Raw genomic sequence first — 25,396 nt, forward strand, 5'->3', positions numbered from 1 at the left:
TTGGTTTCCCTGCTGAAGGGGGTGAGCAGCATCCATTACTGCAGATATTACCTATAAAGTAAACTCAACACAAGTCTGCATGTTGTCATTACCATACGGTCTCGACCTTCACGTTATAAAAAAGCTAGATGTATCCACCATTAGTTGATTATTTTTCTTTTTTATTATTACTATTTATATATATGAGGACTTTCCATGTTACTATCTTTTAGTACTATGGAAGTTTACTTTGACTTTTAAGCATCTTAAAACATCCTTTGTGTCTTTCAGTTGGCCCTGAGATCAGTCAACTCTGCTCATTCTGCATACGCCTGCTTCGTTTTCTCACCAATGTTCTTTCAACACTACAGCCTTGGCTCTAACCAAGATCAAGGCAGTGAAATTATCCACTGCAAACTCGCCATGAAGGTATTCAAGAGCAGTATTTTTACGTATTTTTTTATGAGCGTTTTATGAGCAATTTGCAAAATTTGACTTTATTTGTTTAGTCTGTGCTCCCGCTTTTCCGGTCTTTGACATCCATTGAGCGAAATGTGGAACGATGTCAGATAACAATCAACACTACCAGTGACCGAGTAAAAATCATGTTCATCTGCAAACATGGTAGGTAACAATGTATTTTCCAAACGTTGCCTTACACACTACCATCACTAGGTGGCACTATGCTGCAAATAACCAACCTGTCTGTTTTCGTTTTAGGTCTAACCAAGACCCACAACCTTCACTTCCAGGAAAGTGAATCTCTGCAGGCGGAGTTTGCTGCAGACTTGTGTCCCAACATACTGAAGGCACCTGCCAGGCTAGAACCTCAACATTCTCTTATCAAGTTTAAACCTGCGGGTCATCCTTCAAACTCAGCTCATGAATATCAGACACACGTGCACATTGCCTAAATTGCACATGTCTGAACTGAAACATCTTGTTACTTTCTTTTTCTGCCTTCTGTATCTATTAAAATAATTAACTTGTGAATAAATAGGGCAGGGAATGTTAAATCAGTCAGTGGAGATAAATTGAATTTTGACAGCTTTTGTTTGTCAGTCAGCTGACTTGAAACACATACACTTTATGCTGCCTGAATTGCTACCTGTAAACATTACCTGAACATATGAACAATAAATAAGTCTGAAATGTGTCTTAGTGACTTTAAGACATCCAAAGACACATTGACTCCATTACTATTTTTCTTTACTCTGTATAGACTTTTTAGTGACATGGTGATTCACTTCCCACTGTCCCAAGAGGAAATCACTCTGTCAACGACTCCACACAGAGTCAGTCTGAGAAACTACTACGAGGAGGGAAATGGTGAGATGAAAATTTTACACTTTGATTTGGTGACTGCCCAAGGTGGTTAGTGTGTCGCAGCAGTGTTTAGAAGACCAACTTTGAAATGTTACTCAGTACATTAGAATTCACCGATTCAAACACTAAAACTGTGGATGACCTGTGTAAACTTCTGTCATAGATCACCTGAAGTTCATGTACACGGAGATGTCCTTACACCCAGACGAGTTTGAACATTTTCAGGTCGGAGTGGAGTCGGACATAACCTTCTGTTTGAAGGAGTTGAGGGTAACAGGGTTATTTTTGGAAGCTCCAATTATCCTGCCACATGAGAATATGATGTGTGTGCTTGCGTGTGTGTGTGTGTGAGACGGAGTGAGAGAGTTATTCACTAGTTGCAGTTGGAGGTTAACAGGTCATATTTCTGGTCCTGGGCTCCCTATATCGTTTCCATGTGAACTCTCCCTTCGGCCACTACACAGAAGTTAAACTAAAGCAGGTTCCAGACACTATATGCTGCAATCATTGGTTTTTATTAAAGCAAAAGGAATTGTTGGCCCAAGTCAGTTAATTAGACTTGCCCTGCATTACTACACACGGCTGTGCCTAATTTTTCAGAAACGTGCTTTTAATGCGTCTCCTTAGCTGAAGCTGACTGTGCAGGGGAAAGAACAATTTAGTTAAGATGGATATAAATAGTAAACTTCAAAATGTGACCTTCCTGTGGCTACTCATGCTCTGGTATTTCCCCTTTTTTGGTTGTAAACACTGAATAGCACTGCTGGAAAATGACTTGCCGTCAAAACATTTCAGTCCTGTTATGTCTGTTCACAAGAACGTCTGACTTTTTGGCGGCTGTTTTCTTGTTACAGGGCTTTCTGGCCTTCGCAGAGTCACATTGCCTTCCAGTGTCAGTCCTCTTTGGTGCTGCAGGAAAGTAAGTAGTGTCTTTGCCACCTTTATTGGGTCTTGAGTGGTGTTTGTATATCTAGTTACAGAAACCTACGTCAGTCTGTTCCCCCGAACTTAATTCCATGACCTTGGACTCCCTGACATGTTGTATTTAAAGAAGGATGAATTTAAATACATAGGCAAGTACATCAGATTCATAACAACCTACGTGATTTTAACATTTTGATTTTATTTTCCACTCATAAATAATGAAAACATCAATCAACACAACATTTCTGCCTCATAGTTTTAGTTAAAGTTATACAGTTTATATAATTTAAAATTAATTAATTTATAAAAGTTTTGGCTAACCAGTAATTTTAAGTTTTTTTTTTCAGATTTCTGTTTCTCCCTGAGATCTATCAGTTTATCACTAATGCTTTTTTTTACAGACCTGTATGTTTCTTCATAGAGGACATGTTCCTGGAGGCCACCGTGGTGTTGGCCACTCTACCTGCATCTGACAACAGGAGTCCCTCTCATTCACCGAGGTAACTAACCTTATTTGTCTCATCACTCTCACCTGTGTCCTGTGATTTATAAGTCTCACTCATCTCACCTGGTGCCCTGGGTATATATACCTCTCTCCCACACTCTGTCTTTGTGGGGTTAATGTTCTTTGTTGCTGGGAAGGTTGTTATGTCTCTGTGTACTGTTCACTGCATGTTGTTCCTGCTTGCATGTCTCCTTGGTACCTGCCTGGCCTGTGTTGTCCTTTGGATTACCTGCCTGATTATTAGGTTAGACTAAATAAATGATGATGCACCTAATCCATGTCTCCAAAGTTCTACATTTGGCTCACATCTGATTCCTCAGTCCATTGAATGTAACATTCCATTCTTTGATGCACACAACTCTCATGTCTTCTGTATGTTTTGTAAACATGTTTGTTCCGTACATGTCTGACATTGACAAATACAAATGACCTGAGCATTAAATTCTTAAATTATCCTAAAAATATCTTTCTTTTTTGTACAAGGTACAAAGTTGTTTAATGTTTTTTTAACGGTACATGCTTGTGTAATTCTACCTATCATGACACTCCAGACATTCTCAGTAGGAGACATATCCAGACTGCAGGCAGGCCAGTCAACCACACACACTTTCTGTCTATGAAACATTTTTGTAATTCATCAGGGTTTATTAAGCATTTGTCACACAAGAGTATAAACGTCCAAATCAAGCAGAGAATTAAGACTAAGGTAAATACTCCGACCAGACTTCTTCCAACTTCCAACTTCCTTGTTTGTACTGAAGACCACGTTCCCCAATGATGCCCTACTTCATCTCTTGACTGAGGCTTTACTGGAGTGTCATATCTGTGTTCAGTCTAGACATTTTGTTTCACCTGCTGTTTATAGCTGTGTAAGACAGCGTAGTGTCACAGCAGCCAATCCTGTATCTGTGGCACAGATAAACAGGCCAAACTCAGGACATGTGGGTTGAGGTTAGAGGCCTGTCTGTGTAACACTCTGTAATTCCTTTATCTCTGTTAGGCTGGTTGGCAGCTCTGCCAACGTCCCTGTCTCTGCCAACTGCTTGCTTTCGCACCTCTCAGCTCTGGGCTCTGATGCAATCTCATTTCTGCCGTCCTTGAAGTGTTCTGTTGAACATTATGGTCTGATGAGCTTTTGACAACAATAATGTGAAGCCTGACACAGTCTGCAGTCTTAAAGGGAAACTCCCCCTTACTTCCTGTTGTGTTTGTCTTCATACATCTGTTGTGGCTGAACCCTGAGGTTAATGACATGACACTGTAACAAATGGTTCTTTTAATGTTCGATCATAACCAGCGTGAGGACATTTGAACTCTGAGCAGACAGAAAGCTGCACAAGAAAATAGCTCCCTTGAGCTTAAAAATATGTCCTAAATGTTTTCATCGAAAATAGTGAAATAGAATAAGAATTCAAAACTCACTTGGTCTAGAAATGTAATAAGATGTTGTTAAATGTCTGTCCTTGTTTCCCAAATCTTGAAATTATGTCATCTTTGTTTTCTCCACCAAATCCAAATTTGAAGTTGATCCTGTCTTCATTTTTCTTCTCAGATGTGGAGAAGCTGTTGCTCCTGCAACCACACCCCAGGATGTGCCTGCTGAAACAGAGATGATCATGTCCAGTAAGGGCAGCCCCATCTTCCAGCCTCCTTTTCCGTCTCTGCATTACCTGGAGAGCCTTGTCCCTGAAGAAGACGTTGCCTCGGGTGCTGCGACTCCTGCTTCCAGTCAAGTAAGAAAAATTCATATTTGGAGCTTAAATTTCAATGGAAACACACAGAGTTTATCCTCAATGGGTAGTGCATGTAGCACCACTCCCTACATATCATAGTGGTGAAAGTGCTTCTAATGATTTGGATGAACCCTCTTCTGGGAAGGATTCCTACAGTTATGTGATGCCTCAGGTTTTGTCCCCTGACAGTTATTACATAATTCTCACAGATATCATTTCATTGTTTTAAAAAATCTATTTGCATAAACCAGTTTGAGCAACTTGTCTACTGCGTAAGAACTCTAGCAGCTGGAGAAACTGCAGCAGGTAACGCCATAAGAGGTGAAAAAAGAAAAAAACCATCCCACGTGCTTCCAAGTCAACAGGATTTTTAGGAAATAAAGTGTTCTTCAGGTTTCTTCAATATTTGTTTGAAAGGAATTAATCTCCCGAAACCAGTTTTAGCTCCCCTTCTATGGTCTAGAACAGGGGTCTCGAAAGAGCCACATTGGTCGCTGCGGCTTTTAAGTGTTGTTTAAAATAATGCACTTGTGCACTTTAATGTTAATTATGTGTCATCTGTGTTTTTTTCTGTTAGATCTGCTCCCTTCTCTTCAAAGCCTTGTCCTCAGAGCAGGATGACAACCTTGGTGCAGCTCATCTTTCTGTTCTGGCCTGTTACAGTGATACAGAGGAAGCTGTGGAAGGAGAGACCAGGAGAAGTGCTTCATTCTGAAAAACTGTGGGAAATCATTACTAAACATTTCTACGTGTGGTTATGATGGAATTAAACAGGAATGTTCAATGGTAAATTAGATGTTCAGTCATTTAACTTGATCTTATTTAAATATTTAATTCACTTGTTTTTTTTATTACAATAGTTTATATTGATTTAAAATAAGCATTTAATTTACATTACTGCTTAAAACATGACTGTTTGCATCTTTTTTTATATGCTGGCATAGTCTGTAGTCAGGAGCCACTGGTCCACTCGTTCCTCATTTTGTTATATTGTGTAATTTTTGTAAATACAAACAGAGGAAATATAACACAGAAGTTGCCTAATGACCTAGTGGACATGATGGACACAGCATGAGGTCAACAACTGTGTGTCAGCATCATTTATGGCTAGGTGTGTTAATAGGAAGAAGTCCATATCTCTTGTTACTGTTCTCAAAACAAATTATTCATCTGATTCTCACTCAAAACTAATGGTAAAAACCTGTTCTGGTTAAGTTGTTTTTAAAAACATTTTATTTAAATAACATGTATTAACACTGTAACACTTGATATGTTTGGACCCATTTGTTAATATAAAATTATTCAAAACTGTTGCTTGTGAAAACATGATCCCTAGAATGAAGATGTCACATCAGTCTGTCCTCATAAAATGTATTGTGGTTAAGGTGGTGGTAGTAAACCAGTCTTACAAAACTAATTGCAGATTTGATGATGCAAAAATAGCAAAAAAACATCTGCTCCTCCTGTGGTAAAGATGACAGACTAAGGCATTTTAAACTCATTAGTGATCATTTAGTGCTTAACAAGCCCTGATAGCAGTTTCTGATTTATTTAAATCCTACAATTTTAGAACTGATGAGGATACTATGTTGTTTGAGTACAGTACTATCGCTAACAAAACTATGCTCTTATGTAATTGTAGTAAAAATAATTTACATTTTTGGTTTGTACTAAGTTGACATGGTCTGTTAGCTAAGAGGTTCTTCTTTTCCACCCTTATTTTACCAACATATAATGTATTTTCTGGGTGGACTGGTCCATGATACAGCTTTGTTTTTATCAAACAGCCATCAGACACAGTGGGATAATAAATAATATACCCTTTATTCATGTCTTGTACAGGCAGGTGAATGTTTTTTCATAGAGAGTAGATGTGGAGTCCAGGATGTGGTTGTGTGTAACAAAACAGGAAAATGATGGTGAAGATAACAGTAGATTTAAGTCGGACAGAAAGCATCGTGTCAACAAAGATGTCCTTAAATTAGACCGTCTTGGGCTGCATCATTAAGGCTGTTCCGATTGTCTTCAGTGTTGAGATAAGATAAAAACTGACACCTTCATTGCTGAGTTTCTGACTGGTGTCTGACACTGACCTCATCCAATATGGACTGATCACATCTAGTTATTGAACAGTGCAGATTGTACAAAGTTAAGACCCACAGTGACATGTTCAAAGTCTCACATGGCTTTATTACCATTCCTATGCTGTTGACTGATCACACAAGAATAACTTGAGGAGACTGTTCAGAGAAAAGCACAGGGAATGATGGGGAATTTTTCTTTTATGGCTCCTGAACAGTTTAGCTGTGTCCCAATTCATGATCTGCAGTTGAGATGGGCTGCCTACATTTGAAGGACATGTCATTGTTTAACCTACAAAGATATGCATCACCAGTTAATATTGGTTGCAGCCTTGATTATAGGTCAGAGCTTCATTAATGTCAGCAGTTGGGCAGTTCTGGCCGACATTCTGTATGTAGCCAACACTGGCTGTCGACCAAGACATGGGACACAACTTTTGACACTTGTACTCTACTTTTATCTGCATCTCTCAGTACCAACACTAGACAAAAGGCCCATTTTCAATAAGTTAGGGTAAAACGGACTTTTTTTGTTTAAAAGAAAATAAACCCTGTGATAAAGAGCTTTTTTTTTTTTTTTAACTCAAACCAGTAGGAACATTGTTTTAGTTTTTCTAACTGTAGCTTTGAGAAGAGAAAGGGGATAAAAAACAAAATCTTGATTGTGAGCAACATCCTTAAAAACTACTCCGTTACACAGCTCAGTCAAAGAAGTTCAACAATAGGATACTGTACAAAGAGAATATAAAAATATATTTGGTCACATGACCACCACTCACTTTTTAAAAACATGTTTTGTGCGTTTTATGGCCACAAGACCAACATAGCCCAGTGGATTTGGAAACTATAGCCTTTACATCCGTTTCATGCACACTGACATACATGCAGTCACGTTTTTTTTAAAAAAAGTAGTAATTCTAAAACCAGAGAAACATTTACTCTCCCAGACTTTGCTACCATGGCTTTGTCCATTTCTCTTGTATAAAATGGACAAAGCCATTTGTCCATTTTATACAAATGGATGTATGAAATGCACTACATTTTTTAACCATCATCAAAAACATCACATTTACACACTCTCTCTGCACACACCCTTATATACACACACAATGCTTCAGATCTGCCACACACATATTCCTTTGCATGTTTATTAAAAAGCCAAAATACCATTTCCTATGCATCACTAATGGACTTTAAGGCTGCAGCCTGCCCAAGAGTCTCTCTGGACCCATGTCCTCTTCAATCTGCAGCTCTCTTATTTGAAAAGAGTTCTGAGGCAGAGTGGAACCAGCCATAGCAGGGAGAGCTTGTCACTTTAGTTCTTTATCCTGGCCAGCAGGACTTCAACAGTTCATCACCTTTAGAGGCAGGCGCTGTCACAGCTCCACCCGTTGCCTTTAATCTGTGTACTCCGCTACAATGGACAACAGCACTGTGATGTCATCCGGCTTTCCTCCTGAAGAAAAAAAAGAATCCTGTTAGCAACTGATCTCAGGAAGAATGTTGTGCATTTCATCCCAAGGACATTCATGTTTTAATTTAAGTGAGAAACTACACTCCTTACCTCTTACATTCAGCCCGTTGTCACAGGCAAACTGTGCAAAAGGTGACATGTAGTTTGGGTCGTATGCCAGGTCGTGGGCCTGCTTTGCGATGCTGCGTGCCGTCTTCTGCATGCTCTCGTAGTTTGTGTTCTTTGGTCGAAAAGAGTTATGTTATGATGTTTGAATTTCACTTTGTTTCTTCTCACAGCAGTTGAAAACTTACCTTGAGCTTCTTCAGTTCCTGCAGAATCATATAGTCAGGCATGTTGTCAAAGAGTCCGTCAGTGGCAGTGAGGATGATGTCACCCAGCTGGACATCAAAGGAAGAGCTGTCTGCAGCATCAGGGCTGGCGATTAAAAAAAAAAAATCATTGAGAAAGAGAATAGTCACACTTTTGTTTTAATGTCAGATACTTTATCCATACAGTTATCATTAATCTTTTGGATTACTGTAACAACCATATATGTTTGGTGTTAGCTAGAAACACCTGTCCTGTCTACAACAAAAGCAGAACTCTGCAACCGCCTTGTCAGTGGAACAGAGGAGAGAGAGCATATAAATCCTATTTTGTGCTCTCTGTTCTGGCTTACGGTGGTCTTAAGTCTTAATGCTTTTGCCCCACCCTCCCAGTCTGATCTGCTTCTATGTCTCTAAGACCTATCGATCAAAGACCGGGATGTAGGGTTTTTGGTTGTCCTTTAGATCAGACTGAAGCTCAGAGGGGATCGAGACTTCTCTGTTCTGGCACCAAAAATGTTGAATGATTTAGCTGATACATTTGATGAGACAGTTTATTTGTTTACACTCGTCTTTACCGCAACCTGAGTGTGTTTTAAATTATTAGTATGCATTTGTATTTATTATGTACAGCACAACATTTTTGGTTTTGCAACTCACTTTTGGACTAAAATGTACTGGACGGAATTAGTAAAAACAAGAAGGATGATCTTGAAACAATTGCACATTGGTCCAATTTTAACTAGTTGCTGCAGTGACTCCACTTGTTTGGACAATTTCAGCTTTTTCTTTTCTACTGGGGACAGTCTATTTCTTGTCTGAGCTATGATTTTAGTTCCTGCAGGATCATAGAACAGACTGTCCCTGGCAGCTTGGACTCCATGTGTCACGATCCAGTCCAGACTGTTAATAATAAATGGCATTCATGACAGAAGGAAGGGCTATGCAGCAGGCTGGAGGCATTTTCCAGGAAGCAAACCTGACACTGGCAGATTCACTTGGTTTGTGCCTCATTAAGTTCTTGACCCCACTGTTGTCATAACGGTGGGTGCTTTTATTGGACCCCACTGTCTGTTCCAAAATCCTCATGTGATGATTCCTTTCAACCTATCCTGATCCACTGTCAAGTGATTATGTTTCTGTAGCCAAAATAAGATAAGGTAATGCAGAGGTGTGGAGTGATCAACAGTTCATCACACAAATTATATCTGTGTGAGGTTTCACTATATTCTTATTGGACATCAATGTCCACTAAAATGTCTGTACATGTTTCCTTATATCAAGGATCGTACTTATTTAGTTAGAATAATTTCGACTCCTAATGCACATTACCGTATTTATCGGACTATAAAGCGCACTTAAAAATCCTTTAATATTTAAAGATAAATTAATTTTGGTCGTGGTTACTGACCTCAAACTAATTTTATAAAGCCAAACCACACGCGCACACAATGGCACACAACTGAAACACACTGGGAGCCAACAATGACGTTTAACAGTTAAACTTTAACCCTCTTATCACAATAAGAAGATGCTCAACAACTATTATTACAGTATGGTGGTTAACCCAAATCCGTGCAACGTCGCACCGTGCCTCCAAACACCCGGAGACTCTGAGTTGTGTTTTTGTATTGTCGATGTTTGGTGCGATATAGGGCGACTCAGACGCATTGCTGTAGATTTTTTTTGTTGTCAAGAACTTTTTGTTTCTCCTTTTTTATCGATGCAGGCAAAACACTCTCTCTCTCTGCAAAACAACATCCACACTTCCGCACGGAACATCATGCACGGTGACTATCCAGAACAAAAATAGTGACAACTGCCTGACTCTGGAGGGGCGAACAACAACAACAGTGCCTTTCTGTGTCCAACTTAGGTCACTACCCTTCTCCACAAATCTCCACATCTCACTGATATTGTCAAAACCCAAGTGAAGCAAACTAATTTGGGGCTTGCAATCTGTGGATAAACCAGAGAATTCCAACCGCTGAATATTGGTGTTAACAGGGCGTTTAAAGTTAAATTGCGAGCTGCGTGGAAGCATTAGATGACAGGAGGCGAACACACATTCACCAACACAGGGAGGCAACGCCGGGCGAGTTACGCCACAATCTGCTAATGGATCGTGGATACCTGGGCTAAGGTATCAGTCTCAAATGTTTCACAAAGGCCGGAATCATCACTGAACAGCTAATTAACAGCAACGAGACTGACTGACTGATAATGACGATACGGATCCAGACATGCTTGATTGTTCCGCTTAGTTGTTTCGCTGACTGTTTTGTTTTGCTCAATGCTCCTTATAACTCGGTGCGCCTTATGTATGAAAATATTCCCGGTTATTGATAGTGCGCCTTATAATGCGGTGCGTCTTATGGTCCGGAATATATGGTAATTCCTAGTGGGTTGACGAAAGCTTTTTTTTTTTTTTTAAATACACAAGTTTTTAATACATTTGAAATACTCTAGTCCAAATCCGAAATTGCTTTTTTATGAAAACATGTAAAAGTTCCATTTACATATTTTTATGTTTTTGAAAGCATCTAAAAAAGTGTGTCGTCAGTGTGGCTGATGCACAGGCACACCACCAGTCTCACCTGTCACTGAGGACGGCCCCCTCAGCTCCTGGAGGAGCAATGGATAGCTGGAAGGGGGTGTTGAAGTAGTGCTGCTGCTCGTCTGAGCGATGGACCACTTCCCCTCCCCGCACCACCAGGAAGCCTGAATCTCCCAGGTTGGCTGTGTGCAGCTGGTGGCTTTGTCGGTCCAAGACCACTATACAGGCTGTGCTACTGCCTGGAGAAAAAAATAGAACCACATTATTTATTCATTCATTAGCTCCCTCAAGACCTGATCCATTTCTTGAACCACAGATAAAATCACTAATCTATGTACATATATCTGAACCTTGTAAAAGTTTATCTTTCAGTTATACTCTCAATATGAAAACCTTGTTTAAGATATGAGCTACCCCTTGAAAAAACATCATTTAAGACTTGATTCAAGAACGATTCATAAAGGTTAAGAAACAAGAAATCAAATCTCTGTTCAGCAGTGAGGAAAGAAAATGGCTTAGGACAACAAAATTGGCCATACGACGATGTATTGCACTGATCATGACCATGTTGGGAAAATTAATGGAAAGGATAAAATTCAAAGAACAGCATCCAAACAGTCGACATTATTGGTCGGAGTTAGATCCTGTGGATGTACTTTTGTGCATATTAAACCAAGAATCTTGTGGAAAGTAACTATGAAGTACGAAAATCGTACATATTTAACATTCACAAGGAAACATTGTCGTAGGATCTTTCACAGCTACATCAACACACCCATGGCAACTTTGCACTTTAGCAGGCTGATAAGTAAGGTTTGGCTGAGTAAACCAACTTGACAGAACACTGAAAACTTAACGCTTTTGATTGTTTTTTGGATCTGCACTATTTGGGAGATGTGGAGGAAACATGAGCCGGTGGAGCAGACAGCCACACCCTACGGCTGATTCATTTGGCAAACCGAAATACGCTCTCTGGGATCGACCTTCAAAACCCCTCACGCTGTGTGACTCACTGCCTGCCTTACTTCTCTGGTTTCTCTCCAGCAGCACAATTACATACACACACGCACTGCTGGTCTGAAGAACGGCTGGTTTCATACACAGCACAATACAGTGTTGTTTCCTGCTGTCCATGTGATAATACAGGGTGGAAAAGTACCAAAGCTCATACCCTGTTCTGATCATGTAATACTTCATCTACTGATGCTTCATGCGTGTTCAAGATTTGTCACTGAGAAGAGGTTAAAAAAGGAAACAGAAGGGATTCTGAGTGCAAGCTCAACTGTGCAGGTCCCAAGCTTTCCTAATCAGATGTGGATGGGCTCTGAGTCATGTTGTAAAAATCCCCAACCGCCAACAGCTAATCCAGAAAAAAACAACTTAACCCCAAAGAACAAATTTGGATTCAAACCACATGGAAACTGTTTTGCATCACAGCCTGACAGAGAAAACTGGATGTGCTCACCAAGCAGTGGCACTTTGTTCTGCAGCAGCTCATAGTAGCTGGTCGTCAAGACCCCTACAGGATTGCTAGGAATGAAGCGTCCTTCCTTCACCAGCCTTTCACATGTCTTCATGAGCGTACTTGAAAACTGTGATGGGTCAACACCATAGTCCCTCCAGCCTCCGACTCCATCAGCTACACCTACAAGACAAAAATATGATTACATTTTACAGTGTGCTGAGAAATTAGACCACCTAAGTATTTCCAGAACTGTAAGAGGCTTCTTGTATCTTTGACATTCTTAAGATTTCACAAATGACTGTGCCTCAATGTTGCTTTGATTTAGATGTTCTCATTAGCAATGGAAACTTCCTTCAGGTCCCAAAGAATCCCAGAAAACAAAAGAAGGATTTTCACCATTTACTCTTTGGTCACAGCCTGTGCTGAATGAGGACAAATGAGACCCCTTCAAATTTTACTTTTAGTTTTTCTTGTCTGGTTCCTATTAGCATTTAAGACAACATATATATATTTTTTTTACTTAACTCTTTCTTGGTGTTAGTGCAACCACCTACAAAATTGTTTGGTTAAGGAAGCGGACTTGGGTCCGGAAGGTTGCAGGTTAGAATCCACCAGCTACCAAGTTACCACTGAGGTGCTCTGAGCATAGCACTGTCCCCACACACTGCTCCCGGGCGCTCAAAAAGCTGACCACTGTTCACTTTGGTGATGGGTTAAATACAGAGGTCACATTTCGTTGTGTGCATATGACAAGGAGTTCACTTTCCTTTCCTTGTTTCCAAATTTTATTGGAAAGGAAACTTAAGTTGTGCTGGTGACCATACAAGGACTTTTTTCTGTGTCTCTTCAGAAATAGTTCTGTAGAAGATAACAGTAACCTTTCCATAGGTTTATATAGCTGCAGAGTTTCTTCTATGAGCCGACATCCTTATTTCCATCCACTCCCCTGTAGCTGCAACCTATTCTTTGCTTCTCCTGAGAATTGTTAGGATGAAGATTTAGCATTGAAATGATCTGTCTATGACATGAAAACCAAAGAATGTATTTTCTGAAACTGACTCGGGCAGCTCATTTTTAGACCTCTAGGCATCGTTTTGTTGTTTATTTGCTGTGGTGATAGTGTAAGGGTAGAAATCATGGCTCCAGATTCACATCTGCAGCAGGTGATCAATACTGCCAGTGGCTAATGATTGTTTATAAATTTAAAATATAAATTATAAAGTTTAATCAGATGACTGTTGACCTAAGTGTTTACTTTACACTCAGTACCAAAGAACAGGATGCTTTGTGTGTGGCTTACAAATAGTATCAGGACTTTTGTTCCCAGGGAATCTTTATCTGCTTATTTAGCTCTAATCCTGTGGTTTGGGTTGCACAATGTACCTCACATTAGTACTTTAAGCTGTCACTGACACTTAATATGGACTTACATTGACTGAATACAATCTTACAATCAGTTCTTTCACATCATATTTTAATGGTCTGTTATTTTGATGCTTCCCAAATTGGATCCTAGGTTATAGCAAACCAAATTAATTTCAATTTTAATGTTTTCTTTATTTGTGCCAAAAAATAATGCACAGGTTTGTCATTTATTCTTTTGTAAAAGGTTGGAGTTGTGGTGTTTTTAAAAGCGATGCCAAACCAGGCGGTGTTTTCTTCAGATATAGCGTTACCATTTTCAAGTCGTGTGAGCTTGTGTTTAGTTTGGCATGTGGTAGATGAGAAGAGAAATCGTTTGTCAGGTGACAAAGCAGAGGTCCACTTGTTTGTCAAAATAAACAGCTAGCCATTAATGCTCAAGAAACAGCACTTTACCTCTGCATATTTAGAATATAAGAGTCCTTACTTTTCTCTACTATAACCTATAAATTTCAATTTTGGACAACTGATTACTCACATTTTTTTCAAGTTTTATCATCTGGCCCTGAGGTTGCACATAATTATGAATAATTCCAATGCTTACTAAACCTTTAAAATGAAGCCCACATTATGTTTTGCTCTTGTCCACGTGCCTGTTTCCAAACATTTACGCTTTCTGTAGTTTGTCATTTGGCCTTAAAATGTAAATTTTAGGGTCATTATTAAATAGGAAATGGTTGTGTTGGGTCTATTTAGGAAGTCGGAATTTGTAGATTCTTTGTATAGATTATACTTTAGCTCAACCAATTCACGGACTTGTGCTAGTGTCCTACGGATCAAAAGCCGACATTTCCACATAAACAATATTATCGGGAGTTCTGAGCCTCCAGCTCAAGGTGCTCGAAATATGACCTTACATTCACGTCACGACCAGTGGTATCAATTTGTGTAAATGTTTACAACTCAAACAAAGCCAACACTTACCCAAAACATCGGCGGATCTGTGTCGTGCGATGAAGCAGGCATCATCCCCGTAACACATTCCTTTCTTTAGAATGCCTTTACGGAAGTCTTTGCCGAAGCCGCAGCTCGCTGTCACAAGGCTGTAGTCACGGCCGTCTGTGTGAGAGAGTCCGCCGAGGACAGCTCTGGCCACCAGTCTACCGTATGACAGCACAGACAACATCACCCACTCAAGTACAGCAAAAACCGCTGTTAGCCAACAAACACCGGCCAAGCTAGCAGTCGAGCTAGCTTAGCTTCACCGTCAGCGTTCAAATACAGCAGTGTCGACTCTACTAAACCTACAAAAGCTAAGCTAAGTAGCTGCAAAAGGTGGTGACCGCTGACGAGCCGAGCGGCGAGCTTTTCAACCGGACAACGCCGCCGTTAACAGCCGCCAGGCACGCATGTAGACCAAGCCGTTTGTTGTTAGAAAATAAACGCAGTTTCTGAGAGTATATGTACAGAGGAATATTTCCAAAATTCACTCTTCTCCCAGACTACTCCTGCCGTGGAGCTGTAGATGCCGCTTATCCGAGTCCATGCTGTCAGTTAAGTAGAGACGCAGCTTTAGGAGCAATAGATAAACTGCTGCTAATGGAGTCTTGTGACTGCTCTGACGTCACAGGGCATTGCGCAATTTGTTTCATCATAAGGAAGTAGTGCGCTTCAGTAAACTCGGGCTTTAACTCGTGCATTCCTTTAATTTTTTTAATTCTTTTATTTATAGCTTCCTTTCTTTTTCAATGTAGCGTGTGCAGATAGCGCTGCAATTACTGATGGTGAGCTAAGACCAACCGATACGGAACGTACGTTCCCCCCATTTTAGTAACGATGTTAAAGAAAAAAAGACATGTCATAATTAAAGACAAATTAAATTTCTGTAGAGGATTGTATACCGGTATCTGCACACCCTAACCATATTGAGTCAAAGGTTATCTCAATTCTGAAACTTCTGCATGAAAACATCTTCTCCTGCCTTCAACGTAAGTTTAAATGTTATTCATAAAAAGAAACCTATAGATTTTCATGTTATTCCTAAAATTTCTATTTTCTTAAAAGTTCTAGTTTGAGTTGTACTTTGGTGTACATTTTTGTCTCCCTCTTGTGGGTGGTGAGTGGCGGAGGTGAGGGGGAAAGTGGTTGTGGAGTTAGACAAGTTACCAGTATATCGTGTTTTCTCCCTTAAACTACAGTACCTAACCGGCAATCTATTAATGGAAATAATGACGAACAGACTACAGTTTTCCCCCTAAAATAAACTCAGTTTATTAGAAAGATTTCAAACATAACAAGAGTGCTTCTTTATTGGTTTGTATTTAGCACAACCCTTATTTAAAAACGTGAAAATGCAGGGTGAACTGAATGTTTTCGGACACAAAAAGCAAATTAACTCTTGATAAAGTTCTAAACAAGGAAAACAGGTGTTCGGGTCTTTCCCCAACATTTTTAGAACCATATTGTGGCCATAACTGGAAGAAAAATAAAAACAAACAGGACACAAAAAACAAAACACCAAACTGGAAAAAAGCAAATGCACAGCTTCAAAACAAGGCAATCCTGTGCATATGTAGCCATATTGTTAAATGTTCACGATTAAACAGTCATATGTGGCAAACACTAGTTGCAAAATGGGAGTGCAAAACACCTGAGGTTTATCATGGTGACATATCAATTTTACCCCTGTGGACAAAACAACAAAAATAGTTTGCTTTCATCATGTAGGAGTGGATATCTTTTTCAGTATTGCCTGCATAAAGGACACGCGATCCTCCAGATGCAGAAAGTGAAAGCAGAGGAAAAGAGTGGAACTCTGGCCGTTGACTCTCAGCACCTCGGCCTCTCATTTCTTGGCTTGTTTGGTGACCATGTTTCGAGGTGGAGTCACAGGACGGCTGCCATTGGGCTTTTTCTTCTCTGCTGGTTTTAAAATCTACAAAAGAAAATCCAGAGGTGTTTGTTTAGATGTCTGACTTTTGGTTGTCCAGTGACTATTCCTGAAAAAACTAGAGGCTAAAAATCTATTTGCACAACAATGTCAGAAAAGAAATGCAGCTACATCATCACCTGTTTAAAACTCACCTGAAAAGAGCACATGAGGGTTTCGTCCACACTCATCATGGCACCAGCATTGTCAAACTCGCCACAGTAGTTTGGCGCAGAGAACAAGGTAACAAGTTGCCTCTTTGCGAAGAATTCATAGCCATCTTCAACGACCTGCAAGCAAGAAGTAAAAATATAGGTTTTTACACTAGGGCTGTCAATCTTCCCCTTAATTCACATTGGAATTTCTAATGCTTCTTATGTGAAATATTTTAATTATATTCCAATTTTCTTAATGTTTGTTTAAAACCAGATTATTATGTGCCACAACCACTAGAAGGCACTCCAACCAAATCTGTTACATAACATTTGCAGTTTACCAACTCAATATAAAACTTCATGAAGGCAAATCAAGGGCCATTTATAATTGTATATTATAATTATTGTATTACTTAATTATATTATTGTTATTAGCAAGCAGCCAGAAGGGCTTGGGAGGAGGTGGGATGCAAAAATGAGGTGATTCTTGCTTTATTTAACTGGTCCTCTTAGTCCTCTGCTAACAGTTCTGCATACGCCGAGTAACACATTGAATGTAGGTGTTTGCTCAGGTCACTCGAGTGGTAAGTTACATAAGTAACTATTTGCCTTACTTTTTCACTTTCATTACTATAGCCAATGATGCACATGTAGACCTTAAAAGGAAAGAATGTCCCATTTGCAACTATGTTCGGACACAACCTTAAGTTTTGAATCATTACAGTCTGATGGCTGATGGTCCACAAACTATTGTGTCAGGGCCCTCACTGGGAATATCCCAAGTTGTGACACAACAGTCAAGACAATCAGAAGACAGCTATCAAAAAGTGTCCTGCCAATTCCTATAATATTTTAAAAGCAATATTAAAGTGTCTATTTCATTGTACAGTATGTAACGTCCGACTTTATGAAGTGCATCATCAGCGTATTGGTTGACCCACTACTTTACAGCCACTGTATTGATATATATTAAATTACACTGTGTGTGTGTGTGTGTGTGTGTGTGTGATTACCTGATGAGCGCGACAGATCAGATCCAGATCGTGTTTGTGTAGGAACTTGGCCACAACCTCTGAGCCAAAGGTGAATGACACGCCCCTGTCATTCTCACCCCAGCCTAGGACATCCTTATCTGGATCAGACCAGAGCAAATCACACAGCAGACCCTGGTCGGGCACATCAGTGGGACGCATGATGCGTCTGATCTGCTCCATGGACTGTAGGTCAGGTGACAATCCTGTACAAATAAACACCGTGACATTGAGGCCGATGCTGGTTTCACATGCAGAAAGCTGACGTCTGCTGAAAACTGCATGAAAGACAGTGATCAAGCACGAACATGACGAGCAGATGAAGGCTTATTGTCACAGAATTAAACAAATCAAAAACCAGAAATCAAAGGCAACAGCTACATTTCGTTGTTGGCCACCTTTACTGTAAACTTTTGTTCTGATATTTTGGTAAACCTATTAATCTGTGTATGATTTTCAAAGACCCTTTCTTAACCTTTAAAATGGGCTGTAAATCAAACAGATCGAGATTATTTTTTTGCACTTGTATTATCTCTTAATGTATCACCAAAAATACTGTCTCAATAAGGCTTTTGCACAGCACTGTATTATAAAAGCAAAATTTACCTCCATGACAGCAAAAGATCTTCTCATCAACAATGGCTGCAATCGGGAGGCAGTTAAAACAATCTGTGAATGTCTTCCAGAGTTTGATGTTGTATCTTCTTTTACCTAAAAGAAGATCAAAGAACATTTCATTATGGCTGTTGTGTGTGTTTGTGCATCTGCTGGGTGTTTAATAGAGCCAAACTAAAGTACAAAAATAGTATGTTTTCAGTCAAGGAAGGCAGTGAACAGGACTCACACTCATCATAGAAACCATATATTCTGTTGATAGAAGCACACTCGTGGTTTCCCCTTAGCAGGAAGAAGTTCTCGGGGTATTTGATTTTATAGGCCAGCAAAAGACAGATGGTTTCCAGGGACTGTTTCCCCCTGTCCACATAGTCTCCCAGGAACAGGTAGTTGCTCTCTGGGGGGAAGCCTCCGTATTCAAACAGCCTCAGCAGGTCATAGTATTGCCCGTGGATGTCACCTAACAAAGAGAAAGAGAATATGAAGATATATTAATGCAGCCTTGATTTACATTCTTAATAACTATAAAATTATAATTTTTTTTATTTCCTCCATTGTTGCTAACGTCCGAGTTTTGACAACAGGGAAACTGTGGATTTATGTAAATTAATAGCATTTGTGAGTCCTAATATAAGCTGCTTATCTTTGTTCAGCAACTAAGAACATAACCCAGAACTATGTGTTTTTCCCCAGGGAGATACGGGTAACTTTGATAGTATCTTTAGCCTTGACTTGAGTTAAGAGCTTCAGGACAGACACTTTAGCCGTCTTTATCATTAGGCATAATTCTAATACCAGTGTTTTCAGCTGTAGGCTACAGTCAGCATGCAGTAAATGTGAGATTTTCTCAACAGTTTTCACTGGATCATGGGACTGGTTTGACATCCGTCTTGACACATTTCTAATTGTACAGAGAGTTGCAAAAGACAGCAGTCATCAGTATGAGAACGTGAACTCTGGTTTTTAAGTACAAATTAGAACAACAATCAAATGTTTTTATGCCTTACAGACATTAAGTTGCCTGCTGTCTAAACAAACACTGTACTTACCACATATCTTGAGAGGGGCCTCCAGTTCCAGCAGAATGGGCTGGCTGAGAAAGATCTCCCTGGACTTGAGGCATAATCCACGGATCTCATTCTCTTGAAGCTGCACATTCTTGCCAGGTTTTGCTCCTCTGACTGCAACAAGAAAAACAAAGTCAGCATACACATTAAGTTGCTCTGCACACACAGCTGGTTGCTCTATTAATTTTGCAAAATATGCAAATGTATTGTCACTGTGATAAAAACATATCCAACCAACTACAGAAGATTTATGTGGATTTAAATAATCTGAACATGAGATGTTTTTGTTACTGCTAGTTCAAAGGCACCTGCTTTTCCTTTAGCCATTTATCCCTATTCTCTAAAAATGCTGCGTAAACTGTTTCATGACATTAGAAATAGGCAACTTGGATGAAGGGACATTGCAGATCATTTCCATTACATTTACGTAAATGATTAAAGGTATAAATGAATGCAGTCATGACAACTGATTAAATTAAATATACATAACACTGGTGACTAAATATTTATATTATACATCCCATATCAATTATGTAACGAATATTTTAAATTACTTTGTAATTCAATTACGAGCAACTCATACTGTTATTTATATAAATCATACTAAGCATAATTAAATTTAATTTTAAAATCAATTAAACAGCCCGAACAGTTGACGTTATATTTTATACATAATTTGTATTACAGGTTTATATCGTCAGTATGCATTATTCCCTGTTAGGCTTCGATATTAATACCTGGTTTTATCTCAATGATGGAATGTGTTACTGTAAATATAGGCGCAATTTTAACAGTTACGTAGTGTTTCTTGACCTTTGGTCACTCGTTTTCAACGTTTTCAAACCGAAACATTCTTTACAAAAAGGACATAGCTGGCAACAAACGTTATGTTCCCACTATGACTGTTATTTACGATTATAATCTTAAGAAACAGGCTCTGTGACGCTATATTAGCTGATATTAGCATACATCAGGAAAAAAACCAAACATTTTCTTACCTTCTAAAAGACGCTGGATGATGTTGTCTATGTTGAGCTTGTCAACATCGGCCATTGCAGCGGCGGATTACTTAATAAGATTTCAAATTAGGGTAAATTTTGTAGCGTTAAATCGCAAATGCTGCACGCTAGCTGAGCATTAGCTTGCTAACGTTAGCTGTGCTTTTTTCAAGCAGGTGGTGGTGAAGATGTAAATCCGTCGGGGAAAATCTAAAAATCTACTTTAATATTACAATTTAAAAAACAACTACATCCAAGGCCGTTTTCAGGGCCGCCAAATAGGGACAAAAACTAATAAACGTCAGCTGCACTAGCGCTGAGCTAACGACGCTACTTTCGCTGCCGCACCTTCAACTGTCTGCCAGCGGCATCAGGAGGCTACGGCTTTTATAATTGCTGATCCTGACCTCTCCGCTGCTTCCCCCTGCTGGACTGGAAGGAAAACACGTCCTGTTCGCACGAGACTTTTAAAAAAAAACAAAAAACAAAATCATGCTCACAAAAAAACCATCTCATTATTATTTCTGCATTATTTTAGAAATAACCCGAAATACAGTTAGATGTGTTTATTTTTGCAGAAAAGGATCGCGTCATAGATGAACAGATGAACAAAAACACCATAAAAGATCAGGGCTTAAACCCAATTCAAATTGAGATCTGAGCCAGGTACATGAAAGCCTTGTTATACTTTTTCAAATTGTCAATGACTCATCAATAATGACTCATAAAGACAAGTTTTAACATCACTATAACTTTAAAGCCATGTGATTTTTTATTCTTACATAGAGCTTTTTAAAAGTAAAGCCTTCGATTGTTTTTTGTAAATGTATTTTGGAGTCCAAGCAAAGCCACATTTAGCTGTAGCTTATTAGTTTTAAAAGGTTTCATAATGTTGTCTACAGACATCGTCATTATTAGTAGTATTAACTACATTGACTAGTAGTTGTCACTAAAACTAGCAGTTGTTTAACCCTAAAAACTAGTCACTAATATTAGCTGTTGTTCAACAGGTCATGTTGAATATTTTTCAATAAAGTGACTTAAAGGAAACTTGAGGTAAACTTAAAGTTAATCAGTGGAGTATTATTTAAAAAAAGTTTTATTGTTTCCATGGACTTGTTCCTTAAAAACTACAGTCTATAGCTTCATACAGTATCATTACAGAACCTCCACAATTCCAAGGTTTGGAAGAGTCGTAATTTGTTTCCCTCCTGGTGTTTTATTAAATGATTTGGATGTTTGGATGAAGAAAACTGGATATGAACTCAAAAAGCAGGACAGATTCATCAGTCATTAACTTCAGGTCTAATTGTCTAATTGTGTAATTCCACCTAAACTCAATGAAGCTCTCATCAGCGTCTCCACGTGACGATTCTAGACCATTTGACCAACAGATATCCAGGGCTGTGGGGAAGCAGTGTTTTGTTTGGTCAAATCCAGATGTACTCTGTCTGCTACATATTCTGTATTAAAACATGCATCCTTGTTTGCTTCAGCTTTTCAAAAGCAGTTGAGCAGTTGAACCAGCTGTTTCCCCTTCCTGTCTTGTCTGCTGGGTGGTGTTAGTGTCATCAGCCTCACCTGTGTCTCTGCTCATTAGTCTCACTCGTGTCACCTGGTGCCCAGGGTATATACACCTCCCTCCCTCACTCTGTCGAGGTGGGATCATTGTTCGAGGTTGTTCGGTAGCAATGTGTGAGTGGCCTGTGTTTTGTTGTTTGCGTCCTTGAGTTGGAGAAGTCCATGGTTTGGGAAGACCATGAGCTTTGAAAAGTCCATGATGTTGGAGAAGAGCATGCCTGTAGTCGATGTTATATTCCTGTGAAACTTTGTTGTTGCTCTTCCATGATATTTGCCAGAGAACCTGTCTATAAACAATGCTTCATTTCTGTGAGTTGTTGTTGTTGCACTGTAAATAAATCACCTGCTGCACCTGAAGAGAGTCTCCCTAGTGCTGCTCTTGGGTCAAGCCTGCTTCCTGTCTTGCCTTCACGTAACAGAGATGTCTGAGCTACTAACTCAGCACAGCACTAAGACCTAAATGACTCATTAAATATCACTTCTGAAGATTTTTTTTCCTGCTGTAGCCTCAGGTAATGAATCTGTGCACAAATTTGTCTACAAGTGGGGAAAGTTACTGTATTTTATTTTTTTGCATCAGGATTTAACAGAGCACCCTCACAGGCCTGGACAATAAAACTCCAAATCCACTGACATGATGAAAACAGCACAGGTCAAAATTTAACACACTTTAATTTTCTAGCTGTTGTAAAACTTGTAGTTGTACATATAGAGATGCTCAAAACAATCTGACATCCCTTCCTTCTATTGTACTTTTCAGAAAATGTCATTGCAGATCAAATCACAACATATTAAAGGGATGGTTCAGGTTTTTTTTTACAATTTTACATCACCACCCATTTGAGCTTTTCATCAGCAAAAAAGAAAAAAAGAAAAAGAAAAGGCAGAAAATTAAAATAATATAATGACATCATTCATGTAAGCAACTGATTCTGTAAATCACAACACAAACAGGGAACAGCGTTTAGATTTTTTTATTATTCCTGGTCTTTTTCTTCTCCATGTGTGATGACATGGACCAGGTTCTTGTAGTCCAGATTTCCTGCTACATCTGGAGGGAAGGCTGCAAACATCTGATCCATCTGCGAGACAGAAATTAACGTTTTATGGTATTTCTGTCTCCAACTACATACATAAAAAAATTAAAATTTAACTATAATGTGGTTCCCATTGATGGCGTTAGTAACCCATGTACAGTAAATAATATTTGTATTCAACAGTTAGTCTGTGATGGGTTTTGTCATGTAGTGTGTCTGAGTCTAGATCTGACTCTATGTTAAGTGAAATAGTCCTGTGAGTCTGTGACTGACTGGTCTACAGCAGAACAGCTCTGACCTCCTCAGATGAAAATCTGTCAGCCTGTGTTGTCAGCATCTCCGTGACACTGTGAACCAGCACACATACACACACACATCAAGAAAGTGAAAAAGATGCTGCTGATGAGTTGATGAAAACCTCCTCACTACAACAGGAAGTTACTCACAAGTCCTTTTTTAATGATCCTTTTCCCTCAGGATCGAAGACTTTGAAGGCATTGAGAATCGTTTCCTCTGGGTCAGCGCCTGTGGGGAGGAGAAGACAATTAAACCAAGCAGAAATAATTTGTGCTGAAATGGCCAGGAAAACACCTTACAGGGTTTGATGCTCCACTTTGTTTAACAAGCCTGGGCTGGGACAACATTTGGACCTGTCTGTGATTTTGAGCTTTTACCCCAGATAAATACTGATTTTATTATCTCTATTTTGGCTCTGATTAAGATATTATTTTATTTTATTCTCTTCAAAGTTTGACCATGTGAGAAAAGGCTCTTAGCCTGAATATTTATGTAGACTCCTGCTCCATGTCTTTTCTCTTTACCTAGATAAACCGGATTTAGCTACACCTGGAAATGGGAACATTTTCCTTCCTGTTCAGATGTCAGATCTCACCCTTTAGCTTCTCTCCAAACATGGTGAGAAAGACGGTGAAATTAATCGGCCCCGGCGCCTCCTTTAGCATCTCATCAATCTCCTCTTGCTTGACATTCAAACGACCTGGAAGAGACAAAATAGCAGCACTGCAACTGACAAAGTTTATAATTTTGGGATAATTTGTCAATTATCAGAGAAGAATTTATTCACTTCATCTTTCAGTGATTTTTACCTAAAGCAGCAAAAGTGTCTCTCAGGTCGTTCTTGTCGATGAAGCCGTCTCTGTTCTGGTCCATGATGGTGAAGGCCTGCAGATGTGTGAACATGTTAACCACAGAGTCCAGTGTACATAAAACTCAAGAGCAAGAAAACAAAACAGTTACTGACTTCTTTAAACTCCTGGATCTGAGCCTGTTCAAACATTGAGAAGACGTTGGAGCTGGCTCCTTCAGACCGTTTCTTTGCTTTCTTTGGTGACTGTAGGGTAAGACAGTGATGCTTTTAGTTGTGACCAAATCAACTTCTTCCAGTCTGGTTCATCGTTCAACAGGTTGTTCCAGGACACCAGTATCTGGGGAGGTATTCTTGGCTCCTTGGACACACCACTTACTAGTTTTCTTCTTCTTCTTACAGTAGAGACATAATAAACCAGTAGAGACATAATAAATAAGTACTTGTTTTGAAACTCTTTCATTGTCTTCTCTTGGAAAGATCTTGGTCAACTGTGTTGACTAATTTGTCTACTTTTGTGTACATTATTGAACATTATTTATGCATTATTTACTACAGTTTAAAGCTTTTGTACCTTAGTTCCCAAGTTTACTGCAGTGTTTCCTCCGTATCGCTTTGAAAAAGACGACCACATTTACACTAGTGTTTTTTTCCATTTGAGTGCATTACACTCTGTCAGTTTATCAGGGGAATATTTATATTTCGGCTTCTGATTGTGTGACAATGCAGACAGAGCCTGGGGGAGGAGGGTGTGGTCCTCCTCTTCACCTGCTCTTCACCTCCTTATGTCCCAGGATCACATGAAGGATTACTGTGTAGGAACTGAATGATGACAACGGGGGAGGCTGAGGCTGGTTTGATGAATACCCCCTCAGACGAAGGGATTACCTTGATCTATTTACACCACTGCTAACAAAGTGTGAAAAACAGTCTGAGGGGATGCAGAGCAGTGACAGCCTGTTCCTCACTGCAGCTGCTGCTCCACTCTTGTTGTGGATTAACTTCCGTAAATCACATACAGAGGAGGCTTGTGCTGCCCAGCTACACATGCTCACAATGTAGGATATTCACTATCTATCTATCTATCTATCTATCTATCTATCTATCTATCTATCTATCTATCTATCTATCTATCTATCTATCTATCTATCTATCTATCTATCT

General features: G+C 39.4%; 4 protein-coding genes across 4 annotated transcripts in view; 1 reads left to right on the top strand and 3 right to left on the bottom strand.

Moving 5' to 3' along the window:
* The window catches only part of rad9b (RAD9 checkpoint clamp component B), an 11,153-nt gene extending 5,019 nt beyond the window's left edge, over positions 1-6,134 (top strand). Inside the window, exons 7-15 of the mRNA XM_008335694.3 lie at positions 271-408; positions 489-603; positions 700-799; positions 1,202-1,308; positions 1,469-1,575; positions 2,160-2,224; positions 2,631-2,729; positions 4,287-4,467; positions 5,045-6,134. Coding sequence (XP_008333916.1) covers positions 271-408; positions 489-603; positions 700-799; positions 1,202-1,308; positions 1,469-1,575; positions 2,160-2,224; positions 2,631-2,729; positions 4,287-4,467; positions 5,045-5,182 — 1,050 coding nt within the window. The 3' untranslated portion in view covers positions 5,183-6,134. The remainder of the gene's footprint in view (positions 1-270; positions 409-488; positions 604-699; positions 800-1,201; positions 1,309-1,468; positions 1,576-2,159; positions 2,225-2,630; positions 2,730-4,286; positions 4,468-5,044) is intronic.
* A 138-nt stretch (positions 6,135-6,272) lies between these two features.
* Positions 6,273-15,342, bottom strand: pptc7a (protein phosphatase targeting COQ7 a). The gene is made up of 6 exons (XM_008335693.3): positions 14,699-15,342; positions 12,353-12,532; positions 10,928-11,126; positions 8,316-8,439; positions 8,113-8,242; positions 6,273-8,004 (listed from the first exon to the last, which is right to left on the bottom strand). Exons 1-6 carry the CDS (start codon positions 14,898-14,900, stop codon positions 7,946-7,948), a joined length of 894 nt encoding a protein of 297 aa, XP_008333915.1. The 5' UTR covers positions 14,901-15,342; the 3' UTR covers positions 6,273-7,945.
* A 618-nt stretch (positions 15,343-15,960) lies between these two features.
* LOC103397434 (serine/threonine-protein phosphatase PP1-gamma catalytic subunit) lies at positions 15,961-20,893 on the bottom strand. Its single transcript, XM_008335692.3, has 7 exons — positions 20,510-20,893; positions 19,494-19,625; positions 18,674-18,904; positions 18,436-18,540; positions 17,812-18,035; positions 16,799-16,933; positions 15,961-16,649 (listed from the first exon to the last, which is right to left on the bottom strand). The coding sequence occupies exons 1-7, from the start codon at positions 20,562-20,564 to the stop codon at positions 16,560-16,562; spliced, it is 972 nt and encodes a 323-aa protein (XP_008333914.1). The 5' UTR covers positions 20,565-20,893; the 3' UTR covers positions 15,961-16,559.
* Positions 20,894-22,541: 1,648 nt separating this feature from the next.
* Positions 22,542-25,396, bottom strand: part of myl2b (myosin, light chain 2b, regulatory, cardiac, slow) — a 6,129-nt gene continuing 3,274 nt past the window's right edge. Inside the window, exons 2-7 of the mRNA XM_008335691.2 lie at positions 24,389-24,478; positions 24,234-24,309; positions 24,020-24,124; positions 23,574-23,652; positions 23,426-23,474; positions 22,542-23,172 (exon numbers count right to left, since the gene is read on the bottom strand). Coding sequence (XP_008333913.1) covers positions 23,068-23,172; positions 23,426-23,474; positions 23,574-23,652; positions 24,020-24,124; positions 24,234-24,309; positions 24,389-24,478 — 504 coding nt within the window. The 3' untranslated portion in view covers positions 22,542-23,067. The remainder of the gene's footprint in view (positions 23,173-23,425; positions 23,475-23,573; positions 23,653-24,019; positions 24,125-24,233; positions 24,310-24,388; positions 24,479-25,396) is intronic.

This window comes from Cynoglossus semilaevis, chromosome Z, assembly GCF_000523025.1.
Source record: "Cynoglossus semilaevis isolate Cse_v1.0 chromosome Z, Cse_v1.0, whole genome shotgun sequence".
Classification (NCBI taxonomy): domain Eukaryota; kingdom Metazoa; phylum Chordata; class Actinopteri; order Pleuronectiformes; family Cynoglossidae; genus Cynoglossus; species Cynoglossus semilaevis.

What these genes read in the sequence shown, in the direction of transcription:
- pptc7a (XM_008335693.3), bottom strand. Translation starts at nt 14,900, where the DNA reads ATGTTGTCTGTGCTGTCATACGGTAGACTGGTGGCCAGAGCTGTCCTC. An exon ending in GGGGCCGTCCTCAGTGACAG is followed by an intron (nt 8,440 to 10,927) that starts GTGAGACTGGTG and finishes TTTAATCGCCAG; the next exon opens with CCCTGATGCTGCAGACAGCT. An exon ending in CAACGGGCTGAATGTAAGAG is followed by an intron (nt 8,005 to 8,112) that starts GTAAGGAGTGTA and finishes TTTTTTCTTCAG; the next exon opens with GAGGAAAGCCGGATGACATC.
- LOC103397434 (XM_008335692.3), bottom strand. Translation starts at nt 20,564, where the DNA reads ATGGCCGATGTTGACAAGCTCAACATAGACAACATCATCCAGCGTCTT. An exon ending in ATATGGTTTCTATGATGAGT is followed by an intron (nt 18,541 to 18,673) that starts GTGAGTCCTGTT and finishes ATCTTCTTTTAG; the next exon opens with GTAAAAGAAGATACAACATC. An exon ending in CCCTCATGTGCTCTTTTCAG is followed by an intron (nt 16,650 to 16,798) that starts GTGAGTTTTAAA and finishes TTTCTTTTGTAG; the next exon opens with ATTTTAAAACCAGCAGAGAA.